Source organism: Microcebus murinus, chromosome 25 (genome assembly GCF_040939455.1).
Source record: "Microcebus murinus isolate Inina chromosome 25, M.murinus_Inina_mat1.0, whole genome shotgun sequence".
Classification (NCBI taxonomy): Eukaryota; Metazoa; Chordata; class Mammalia; order Primates; family Cheirogaleidae; genus Microcebus; species Microcebus murinus.
Genome location: NC_134128.1, coordinates 13873458 through 13886399, shown reverse-complemented (window position 1 = coordinate 13886399; position 12942 = coordinate 13873458). Strand labels below are relative to the sequence as shown.

Sequence of the window (12942 nt, the reverse complement as noted above, 5' to 3'; positions counted from 1 at the left end):
CCCGTGAATCAGACTCTCGGGAGTCGGACCCCGCCGAACCGCTCCAGGGGCCCCCACGTGCGGCCAATCTTCAGAGCCCGTGCTTTGGGGCGGTGCTGTGGGAGGGAACGGAACAAAGGCTGGCTGGGCGCAGGCGGCCGAGGAGCGGGGCCGCGTACCCCGCTGCACGTCCGTGTCCTGCAGCGCGCGCGTGGCGCCGGCGTGAGGCAGGTCGAAACCAAAGCGTGGGAAGGCGCGAGGTGGGCCGGGCGAAGGGAGGGGACGGCCAGCCCAGGTGAGGGTCCCTCCAACCCAGAATAAGGTCCCCGGCGCCGCGTACGCCTGCACGCCCCGCTCCTGGCCCCGCCCCCGCCGGGCTGGGCCGTAAAGCGCAGGCGCATTGGCCACTGCGGCCGGGGTCGGCCTCCGGTGACGTCAGGACGCTCCGAGGGTGCCGGCCCCCAGCCCCGGCCCCCAGAGTCCCGCGCTGGCCGGGCTGGGGCGGGGCGTCGGGCCAGCTGAGCTATCCCGTCAGACCGCGCCAGTTTGAATGAAAGCTCCTCAAGATGGCGGCGGCGGGGGCCGAGACGCGAGGAGGTGAGGCTGGAGCGCTGCCCCTCGCCCTGGCCGTCCCCGGGCACGCTCCCGGGGCCCGGGCAGCGGGGCGCTCCCGCGGGCCAGCCGGACCGCGACGTGGCCGGACGCCGCCCGGCGCGGCCTCTGAGCCCGGGATGCGCGCCGCGGGCTCCCGCCCTGCCCCCGGCCCGCTGACCCGCCTCCCGGCCCGCGTCTTGCAGGCACGGCTGCGGCTCGACTCCTTTGTGGTGGTTTGCGCGGGCGTGAGGTGTGCGCTCTGGCCTTTTAACTGGGAGGCGGGGACCGCGGGTGTGAACGTGACCTTAGATTCGGGGGGGAGGAGGAAATCGGGGCTGAGGCGTGCTGCGAGTGGGCGTGAGCGAGGACCCCCCGGTGCGGACACGCTGGGAGGCTCGGCCCTCTCTGCAAACCTCCCCGAAAGTGGGCGTCCGAGGGCGCAGCGGGTGGCTGGCGGTAACTTTGCCACCCGCCGGGACCTTGCGTGGTGTCCGTGCGAACGCGGAGGAACCGCACAGTGGGCGCGCGCGTGGGGGCGTGTGTGTCGCGCGGGCTTGGAAAGCCTGGAACTTCCGATGCGTTCTGGAATTTAGAGGTGTCTGCACGCTCTGCTTTTCTCCGCGGAGAGTATGACCTCATTATCCCTGAACCTTTTTCTTCCTTTGGGAATGGCAGGGGTTCGTGAGAACTAGCGAAAAAGGCTTTTGCGGTGGCAATGAAGTGCTTGATTTTTTTTTTGTCAGTGAAATCTTTCTCTACGTTATCGTAGACTATCTGGTTTTTTTGTTTTTTTTTTTTAACCAAGTGTTTGCGGTTTTTTGTGTTCAAATTTACTTTTTCTCAAAGGTAGCATTTTTATCGAGGGTTGTGTTTTGAATCTCCAACTAAATAAATAAAAAAAAAAATGTAGGAACAGCGGAGCAGTACACCTTGGGTAGACACCCAAGAGGAACTGCCTTTGAATGTGATCAGCATTATGAAGTGAACTTTACAGAAAACAACCTCAAGTTTTTTACATGGAAGGGGCTTATAGGATCATTTCTCTTCCATCGCTGTCCTGCCCCCAAACCATCACTCCAAAGCTATCAATCTCGCCCCCCAAATTTTTTTTGGGGGGGAGAATATCTTTCCCTTTCTTGGTTTAGAATGATGAGTCGTCTGCAGCCAATAGGGTGGTGGAAATTGTGCTTAAGAGTTTCTGACAATAAAGTCGCTGTGTGAGTTGGGGAGGGTGAGGAAAGGAAGTTAGAGCAGCTAGCAGTATACTCGCTTCCCTAGAAATTGCCTCCAAACACAAGGTTATTGCAACCACCTGGGTGAGCTACCAAGTAAAGCTTGAGTTGACTGCTAGATTTTGTGTGATAAACCCAATTTTCCCCACCTTTAACGTTTTTTAAGTGAATGTGACACCCCAGAAAGATTGAGACCTCAAGTCATGTAGTTATGTGGCCAGGCAAGGGGTAGGGCCGAGGACTCTTGCTCCTGTCTAGTGCTTGCTATGACACTAGCCATAAAACCAAGTCTATTACGTTTTCATAAACATGGCTTTGTTAATTTATACTTTAAATTCAGTATGGTAGCATACTGTTTACAGAAATTGGAAGGTAAAATCTTCTGGAACACAAGTAGTTTCTGGCATCTGTAAGGTTGATTATGAGTATGTCTGATTTTCTTGAAGTTCAATATATGGATTATGTAAATTGAACACTGGTAACTCTTGGCTTTAAAAACAATACAGGCAATGAGTTACAAAAATCAATATACTCTCCATTTTTAAACTATAACTCTTGGGTTTATTCACATTGATGATAATACATTTGCCACATGGGCAAAATAATAGTTGGATTTAAAATTTCATGCAACATTCCAAAGTGGGAAAACTAGGACATAATGATTTGAGTTTGTAACTGTAGAACTATATTTCAATTAGATTTCAGTTCTTATTGTCCAATTAAATGAAAAAGTGACCTTAACGAATTATAGGATTGCATTTTAAGATATATTTTAGATATGTATACATACAGTATGTCCTAGAGATCTATGTTTTATTGAAATAGCAATTATATTTTATGTAGAATATAATGGAAGTCAAAATGTTCCTCAGTTGACCTTTGCATCTATAGATAATCTTTAAAAAGCTTATAGATGTGCAACATTGTGTTCAAGTGGCTTAGTAGAAATTAACTGATGTCAGGTAAACATAGGATCAAAATCCGTGAAAAAGCCAAAACTATTTAGCAAAATAGTTCTTTAATGCTTACTTTTTTTCTTGAAGACACATAATTGGTTTCTTGTCATATGAATTTTTAGTCCTGTAAAATTGCCATTTAAATGGTGGGGATCTAGAGGTTTTAAGTTTCTCTTTTTTGTTTCAATTGAATAGCTATTTCATTAGTAAAGAATTCTATTTTCTTATTGTAGCTTGGTGTGTGCCTTGCCTAGTTTCACTTGATACTCTTCAGGAATTATGTAGAAAAGAAAAGCTCACATGTAAATCGATTGGAATCACCAAAAGGAATCTAAACAATTATGAGGTGGAATACTTGTGTGACTACAAGGTAGTAAAGGTAAGGCAAATTCTAGCCCCTTAAAAGAGACCTAATCAGACTTCAGTATTTCATATTTTTGTAACATAAAAAAAACTGGAAAAGTAAGCAAAGCTCTTCTTAATGTTTAAAATTCTAAGCCATGATAAATTTATATGTCCTGTCATCTGTATTGCCAAATAACATTGAGAGGATTTTGAAGCATAAAATGTTCTTACATTAGAATATTTTAAGGTGCTTGTATCACTCTGCATCCAACTCTTGATTATCTCTGTGGTGGATTACCAGAGCAAGTGTTTGATCTCAGATTGGCTTCTCCTGTCATTCGTTTTGGTCCTAGATCATATTTCCCCACTATCACCTGAAATGAACCTAGCGTTTCAAACCAATTTTAGTGTTACTGAATTTCCTCAAGAACGTCACCATTTGTATTTCCTGCCATCATGTCAAACTCTGAATACTAGTGAGACTCTAGGCTATAATCGGATGTCCTGGATTTCAAAGTCATTTCCAGCCTTTGTTTAGTACCTTATAGCTTCTGCAAACTCAGTTAACATCTTTGGGCCTTCATTTATTCCTCTTAAAAATGACATAGTTGTTCATCTAAGCTTTTTTGATCTAAACCTTACATTTATATTTTTGAGTAAGTCATCTGTTGATAGCTTACCAAAGCACTGCACTGTTTTATTTTCCCACCAGCTGTGTCTGAGGGTTTCAGTTTCTTTACATCATGACCAATATCTGACTTTTGATGATCACCATCTAAGTGGGTGTGAAGTGGTATCTTATTGTGGTTTTGATTTGCATTTCTCTGATGACTAATGATGTCGAGCATCTTTTCATGTGCATACTGGCCATTTGTATATCTTTGGAGAGCTGTCTATTCAGATCCTTTGCCAACTTTTAAAAACTGGATTTTTTTGTCATTTTGTTATCGAGTTGTAGTAGTTCTTTATACTGGATACAAATCCCTTTTCGGATACATAATTTGCAGATGTTTTCTCCCATTCTGTGGGTTGTCATTTCACTTCCCATTAACTTTTTAACCCACTTTATTCTGGTTTGTGCCTCTATCAGTGAGCTTTTCTAATTGCCAAATTTGAAAACCTCAAATCTTAACTCTAGTACTTTGCCACATTTAACAGTGTTGGCTACCTTTTCTTCTTTGAAACTCCATTGTCTGTGGAGAGACTGCCTAGGTTCAAATTCTGGCTCTTATCATTTATTAATTGTGAGAACTTCAACAAATTACTTAGCCTCTCTGCCCTTCAGTTTCTTCGTCTATGAAATAAGGATAGTTATAATACTGATCTTACAGGGTACTGTTAATAATAGTGTCAATGAGTTGATAAAATGCTTACAACAGGGGCTGACGTGTATTTGTGCTACGTCAGTGTTTACTGTCATTATTGTACTCACCTCCATCCCCACTTCTTTTTTCCACCTATTTTTCTTAGTGAATCTCCTTTATTGTCTCTTATCCATCCTCCCTCTGGAATGTCAGTCGTATCCAGTCCTTGGCCCTCTTCTCACATTGAAGGTGCTCCATAGGGAACCTCTTACCCAATGGTTTCTACCTATATCTGTTTGGCTCCTGACTCCCAAATCTTTCTGAGACCCTGACCTCTTTCTGGGCTTCATTTTGAACTAGATACCCTGCAGGTGCCCAAGTTCATTACATTCAAAATCGGACGTATTTTCCTCCTTCAAATCTACATCGTGTACTGGCGTTGAATTGTAATTCTCCCAGTTACCTAACCTAATAATTTCATACATTTTTAATACTTCCATTTTACCCTCTAAATCTAGTAGGTGATCAGAATGTGTTATCTATACCTATTTGTCTTCTCCTGTTCATTCCTGCTATATATTCACAGAGAGAATTGGTTGCATACAGGTCTGTGCTTACATTGAGAAAGCTACCAAGATTTTTAATACAGAATCCTAAGTGTTGTAGTTCATTGTCAATTAGTTTTTGCTGTTTAGTTTCTCCTTAATCTTTCTCATCAATCTGTCTGGTTTCTTGCTTTGAAATAAGCAACCTTACTTTGCTCACTTATGTCCTCAACACCCACTTATATCTTCCACTTCTTCTTCTGTCTGGCACAAATATTTAATCATAAGCCAGTACTACTACTTCAACACACCTCCATGTGTTTTCTTCTCTCTCCCTCTCTCTCTCACATATTCAGGGTAGGTAAAAGATCTTATGACTCTGTCCTTTTCCTGCTGGCCCTTCTACTTAACTCATGAAAAATGTGGTCTTAGTACCATATTCCATAATGCCATTACATTTGTTTCTGAAATCTAGCTCTGATTGCATTGGGGCTTTGCTATAGATCTTTTAATGGTTCCCTGTTGTCTACCAGTCTAATCTGAGACATTTAGCATGGGACTGAGATTCTTTACCATCTGACCACCCACCACCTTTCCAGCTTCATCTCTTATCATCTATCCTACTCTGTCCACATTGAAATACTTATAGACTCTTTTATTTAGCTAAGAATTACTGAGCACATACTATGAGCCAGAGGCTATGCCAAGCGTTGGAAACATAACTGAAAAACAGACATAGCTTATATTCTAATTCCGTGAGCACATCATGTACCTTTGTGCCCACTTGCTTTTCTCATCCAGTTTCCTCTTTGGAATACTATGGTTTCCCTTCTCTGTTTGGCAAAATCCTATATAGCCTGCAAGGTTCAGTGTCAAGGTTACCTACCTGTTGTAGTAACCTCTCTCACCTCCAGCAAAATTAGTTGCTTTATGTTCAGGACTTACAAAGCACTGTTCTTGTCATTATTCTAGAACTTGTCACATTTTATGGTTGGTTCCTGTCATGCCTTCCCTGCTAAATTGTCCATCATTTGAGGGCCAGGACTCTGTAGTCCCTGGTACAGAGGAGTGTTTTAGTCAGTGGTTAGTGAGTTGGATGGTCTTTTGCCAGTCATTTCTCCAGTGCCCACAATCACTATTAGACAAGACCTTCCTGGCTTCATGCTTAGATTGTAGCAGCACTCTATTGACTCATAAGTCCTCCTCCTTCCCATAGATTCACTCAACAAACATTTTTGTTTCTTCCATGTCTCAGGTACTATAGTAGGCACTGGGACTATAAAGATTAGTAAGAAACAATCCCTTACTTTAAAGAACAGCCTAGCGGGAAAGTTTGGCAAGTAAATAACCCATTGCAGTATATATATATATGTGTTTGTGTGTGTATATATATATATATATATAAAAAATAAATGTTATGGCAAACATCACTGTTACATCTTTGGGAGCTACATCTAGGATAGGTCACAGAAAGCTTCCTGGAAAAGGTAATATTTAAGTTGGGCGTGAAAAGACAAGCATATTTCAGTACAGCTTCTGTCTAGAGGATGAGGTGGTAGGAGATGGACGTGGCAAAGGTGAGAGATGAGTGAAAGATCTTTCAGCCATCCTGAAGCAATGGGAAATCAGTTGACAGGTCCTATAGAGAGTGACACATCAGATTTGTAATTGAGGGAGTTTTCCTTCTGCAAGGAGAAAGTTGGTTGGCAGGAAGGAAAGGGAGTGACACACACATGGCTCCTCGTTTTGAATGGCTGTCATAGTAACCAGGCAGGAAACCATGGTGCTGGAACTGAAGTATTAATGATGGCAAGAAAGAGAAGTAGGTAAATTAAAAAAAAAAATAAATAAGTATATAAAATTTATGTCTGTGCTTGTGGTCAGACGGTTGGGTAGGGGTTTGCAGTGAAGGAGCCACATCTAGGAAGATAGGGGTTTCTGCTTGGGCAGTGGTGTAGATAATATTATTTATTGTTCACCGGCTTCCAGGAATATAGGAGGAAGAACTAGATTGGGTTTGGGGAGGAAAGTTGAGCATATTTTAAGTAGAACTTAAACCAGCTGGAAATGTGGCTCCAAATAAAGAGCGAGATCTAACTAGAAACATAGATCTTGAAGTAATTGGCAAAAAATAACAGTGATGGAAGCCTTGGGAGTGGATATAGTTTCCCATTCATTAACTCAACATACATTAATTGGCCATCTAGCATGGCCTGTGCTAGGAACTGGGAATCTCAGCAGTGAATGACATGGGGATATGGTCCCTGATATTAATGAGTTTATCTTTTAATGAGGGTAGAAATGCCTTAAATACAATTGTACTTTAATTATAGTTGAGGTGAGTACTGTTGTAACAGAAGGATCTAACTTATCCTGGGCAGGTATCCCTGAGGACCTGATGCTTTGACTTAGTACTAAAGATTGAAGAGATAAGAGGGGAAGGATTTTGAGGAAGAAGATAGCATGACTTCTTCAAGGAATAGGAAGAAGGCCTTCAAGGAGTAGAGCGTGTGCATGGGAACATAGTCAGCAAGAGATGGCCATGGAAGCCTGAGGGAGAGGTTGTGTGAACAACAGAGACTATTAAACAGTGGGTCAAAGAAGAACTCCCAAGAATCCATTGTCTTTAGCAGTGTAGGGCCATTGATGTCCTTAGAGCAGCTTCTGTGGCTTGGATAGAGGAGCCAAAAGAATGAATTAAAGAATAAGTTGGTGGTAAGAAAGTAGAGTAGTACGGACAATTCTTCCACGAATCCTAGCTGTCATTTCTTTTTTTCTTTTTTTTGGTTTGTTTGTTTTTGCTTTTGTACGAATCCTAGCTTTCAAGAAAAGAAGAGACAGGGCTACATGGATGTGAGGGTGTTCATAATTTTTTAATTTTTATTTAAAAATTTTTGAAGAGGTAATATATGCATGTGATTTAAGAAACCGAAATGTTATAAAAAGCCAGATACTGAAATCTTCCACCCCGTGACCTAGTTCAGTCTCTCACTCTTAGCAATTTAATATGTCTTTTAGAGATTCTTTATATACACAAGCATTTATATCTCAAAGGTTTGGTTTTATTTTGCTTTTTAAAAAATGGGGGAAGCTTATGTGCTAGCGAGTACCAGTAGAGAGAGAGAAACTGAAGAAATAGGAGAAGAGGAATAGTTGATGGAGGAAGTACTTCTATTGTATCCACATCCACCTTCTCTCTAGTTAGATGTTTGTGCAAGGCTGGAAATTAAGGCCATTTGTGCCTGGTGGTTTCTGCTTTCTCTCCCCATAACGAAGAAAGATCACATGCTGCTGAGAATAATGGAGGAGGTGGGGGATAGGAACATTGAGTAAAGTAGAGGAGGTCTGAAATAGCCTACTTGGGAAATGGAAAGAATGCTGTCTGGGGAACAAAAGGGTTGTTACTATTATGAATTCATGTTGAGGGGCTAGTTCAGGGGTCCTCAAACTTTTTAAACAGGGGGCCAGTTCTCTGTCCCTCAGACCGTTAGAGGACCGGACTATAGTTAAAAAAAAAAAACTATGAGCAAATTCCTACGTACACTGCACATATGTTATTTCGAAGTAAAAAAACAAATGGGCAAAAACACCCGCATGTGGCCCACGGGCCATAGTTTGAGGACGCCTGGTACTCTAGTTGAACTTAAAGGGTACAAATTGTAGTCGTACTTAGTCTCGGTGCCATGTGATTTTTCTGCAGCAGTGTTCTTGCCACATCACATACAGAATGCTTTCTGAGAAAACAATGGGCATTTAACATACTTAGTTCAGCAGTAAAGAACAACAGTCTCCATGCACATCGATGGGATTTCTGTCTTAGTAAACAATACATATTACCCACAGCTTTGGCTTTTTAAAGCATACAGGTACGTCTATGTCTCTAGAACCACCACTGTACTGCATGGCACAGACGAACAAAATAATCCACATCTAACAATAGTGTAATATTCCTACAAGTCTGATTGCACCTAGAGTGTTTTTTAAGAACTATAATAACACAGAAATCATTAGACTATAATCTGAATTTTAGAGATCGGGAAAACAAAGCTCCAAGAAAGGACTTTTCCAAAGTCATGTGGCTCATTTTTTTCAGTGCTGGATCTCTCATCCAGCTCTCACAATTCCTACCCTCTGTCAGTCACTGGCATTGAAAATCCAGTGACTTTTCATTAAATATAATAGTTCTCAAACCGTGTTCCTGTAGAACCACTGGTGTTTTCATAATCAGATTCGGGTTATTCTAATGCTAATATTGAATATAATGATTAGTTCCAAATTGGCACAAAAAATTAGCTAATGGAAAGATAAAAAATGTTGTTGGTCTTTGTTCTCCCATATGTATTTCTTTGAAAGTTTTGGTGTTTGCTGCCACTTCTTGGCTATAGACAGCAGGTGACAAAAACAAATACTGAAAAACTATGGATTTGCTACCTCCAGGTTGAGTTTAACAGCTTGTATTTCTTTTAAGAATTTGTAGAGTTACTGTTGTGATTTTTATATTGCATCCATTTTGGTAGTCATATTTTTTGTTATACAGAGCCTGAGATGTGGTAGGCAACTGTGCTCATTCTCAGGCTGTGAAGAATAAGATCTCATCCCATCCCACAGCTAGCTTATAGTTTAAATTAGAAATGGGAACACAAGGGAGTTAGTTGGTAGTAATAATAAAGTTAACAGGAAGTTTAACTTTATTTCTGTTAATGGCAAAGTAGGAACCACTAACAGTTTTCAAGCAAGAAAACAATGGAATAACTGGTTCTGTGGATTTTTGTTTTTGTAAGAAAACTGTGATGCAGGACAGTGTTGTCAGTCTGGAGGAAAGAAGCCTTTTGGAACATTAATAAACTAGGCAAGAATTGAGGGCCTGAACTAACTGAAGCTGTAGTAGTAGAGATGCACAGGAAGGAGGCCATGTCTAAAGGAACATGGCGATCAGTTGGATTGAAGAGAAGGAATCGAGATTGAACCCCTGGTTTGTGGCCTCTGCGAGTAGGTGAGCAGATGAGTTTAGGAAGGACAGTGTGAGTTCTGTATGTATAGATTGTCCAGGAACCTGTTGGACATCCAGCAGCCTATGGGGATATAGGGGGTTGCGGAGAAAATTTCGGGAATCGTCAGCATATAATTAATAGTTAAAAACACTGGAGTGATGAATGAGGTGACCCATTTAGAACAGGATTTCTTAACCTGGACTCCAAATGTCCTGCAACTGCCAAAAAGGTTACTTCTGTGGCTTTTGCTATGGAAAGGTCCGTGGCTATCCCTTTCTCACAAGGGATAAACACTTGTTTAGCATAAAAAGGGGCTGAGGGTCCCGAGTGGCTCACTCCTTTAAGAGATGGGCAGGGAAAGCAGTCTCAGTAAAGACAGTAAGAAAGGAACAAGAACCAAGGCAGAACGGTGATACTGGAGCCCAAGGGATGGTCCCGCAAGTGGCTGCTGCTATAGTGAGGTCAAACGAGACAGGGCTGTAGAGTTCATTGCCTGGGCGATTTAGAAGATCTGCAAACTTCGATAACAAGGTGGAGTAAAATGTATTTGTATTTAATGAAGCTCCCCCAGAAACACCGTGATTTCTAGGAATTGTAAGAACCGAACTGTAAAGCTACACAAATCCATCTTCTCAGTGTTTTCTGGGCACTTCATACAAATCTGAGCTCCCAGCTTTTGCTTATGTTTTTCATCCTGCCTGCCATGGTCCCTGCTCAACAAATTCTGTCAGCCCTTTACAGTGTAGTTTGTTCTGCTTCCTCTGTTCCTTTTTCCAATGGTCTCACCTATATTGATTTTCCTCTTTATATTTTCATGGTATTATCTTATGTTGCTGCATATTTCACATATTACTGCCGCCTTTTCCCGGTGAGATTTTGCTCCTAAATGCTAATCGTACCTTGCATTTCATCACAACCCCTAGTGACCAAACTTTCATACACTTATTATCGATACTAAAATATTGACTAAATTTAACTTAAGCCAACCATAGTGGAGGAAAAATGTCTTTAAGAAGAAATTCATATGATATGTTCCAAATTATATAGGAGTGATTTATGGATCATTCTTACTACTTGTACTCCATTTCTATAGGTAATCAAGAGTTGATTACATATCAGAGTAAGATATTGATATAATACGTAAGTTTAATGAACTTCTTGGCTTTTATTTGGAATTGTAGGTTATCAGATTATTTGAATTTGTTTCTTAAGTCAATGTGATTTTTTTGTGTAAATTATCTTATTTTTCAAGATGGAAATATTTTTCGGATTTTAAAAGTAAAATATGTTTACAAAGAAAAGACAAGTCTATGAAATAAAAATAAAATATTACTAAGATTTGTATACTATTTTGCCAAAGGCATTCGTTTTGTGAGCATATTTACAAACATAAATTAAGTAGGTAACAATATGATTAACATATGAAACTTAGTCACTTAAAATGCAAGTGACTCATCTAAGATTAAAAATTACAATTAATTATTTTGGAAATAAACCTCAGTGGCAGGTGTTTCTAGCTTTGCTGGATGATAATTTAATCATCTGACTTAAAGCAATGTTATCTATTTCTTTCACTGAATGCTGATAGCATTTGGCACAACCCAGGGTTATGGTAGGAAAAACTGTAGCAGAAAAAAAACAGTACCAGGTGTTGCTTTATGCTAGCATCCAAAAAATTAAAAACTTACAGGATTAGGGAAATTAGCTATATTAGGTTTTGCCGGTTGGCTCTCTTAACATGCTTGCATGAGCAGATACCTGCTGACAGCAGTCCCAAATTGTAGCAGTTACTTGACAGGAAGGGGAGAAGTCCTTAAACCTTACGAAGGATCAGTCTGACACATACTCAAATGTATGTCTAGGCTTTTTTCCTGGAACCTCAATATATATTGACTTCCACAGAAGGACAGTTTTTGCACGTATCCTCACACCATAATTTAATCACGTTGTTTGGCAGAAAGAGTTTATCCAGTTTTCCAAAGGAAACAAAGTTCTTTTAATTCACGAGGATTTCTGCTTATTGAATAGAATACAGTAAAACAAAACACAAAGATGCAGGTAGTGGGATAAAGTAACCTCGCTCATGGGTGGACCACTTGCTCCGGCAAAGTGGCTTTCCCATGTTCCTCAGCCCAGTTGGTGCCTCAGCTGTGCGTCAGCCACCACGTACCTCAGACCTCCCGGTCCTTTGTCGTTAGTAAATCATGAATATTACAACGGCGGTCGTGGGCAGCCTTACTTTACAATTAAAACTTTATTGAAATTTTCAGAGAAAAGCAAATGTATTGCAATTAACAAGTTTTTTCAATATCTATACATGAAAATAATTACAACTGTCAAATGCAATTTAATCACTTCCCTATTTCAGGAGACATTTTATGACTTTACTTCACCCTAGGGCATGTGGATATATGTTAGTTATTCTAGAAGACAAAACAAAAAGCTTACTATAAGAGGCTTCACTTCAGATTATATTTATTATACACACTGAATGGCCTAATTTTAAAGTGAAACTTACCATGCCATTGCCTGACTTCAAGGGAAGAAAACATAGTCAAGTCACTGGGGTGGAAAGACAAGAGTCTGGGAACCAGGGAGGCCAACAGTAGTCTGAAGGATAAATCAAAATATTTTATCTTTGGCTTGAGTCCCTGCTACTTAATCCAATCACAGGTGAGTCTAAGGTCAGCATTCTCTAAAATAGAGCCATCTAATAGGAATAGAATGAAAACTGCAGATGTCATTTTAAATTTTCTAGTAACTTATCTTAAAAAGAAACATTTGAAACTGCTCTTAGTATGTTTAATCCAGTATATCCAAAATATTATTTCAACATATAATCCATATTTTTAAAAAGTTAGAGATATTTTATATTCTCTTTTTTTATATTAAGTCTTCAAAATTCAGTGTGTGTTATACTTAAAGTACATCTCGATTCAGACTAGCCACATTTCAGGTTCTGCGTAGCTACATGTGGCTAGCAATACCTGTATTGG

General features: G+C 40.8%; 1 protein-coding gene across 7 annotated transcripts in view; it reads left to right on the top strand.

Annotated features, from left to right (window-relative positions):
- The first annotated feature begins 380 nt into the window (after positions 1-380).
- The window catches only part of SUV39H2 (SUV39H2 histone lysine methyltransferase), a 32208-nt gene continuing 19646 nt past the window's right edge, over positions 381-12942 (top strand). For 3 of the 7 annotated variants that reach the window (XR_012914879.1, XM_075997538.1, XM_075997537.1), the window contains exons 1-2: positions 381-576; positions 2995-3140. Coding sequence is in view for 5 of the 7 variants with exons in the window: in XM_075997538.1 (XP_075853653.1) it covers positions 546-576; positions 2995-3140 (177 nt within the window). In the remaining 2 variants the exon portion in view is untranslated. The remainder of the gene's footprint in view (positions 577-2994; positions 3141-12942) is intronic. The other 4 variants (XM_075997541.1, XM_020284133.2, XM_075997542.1 and 1 more) reach the window with 3 other exon arrangements.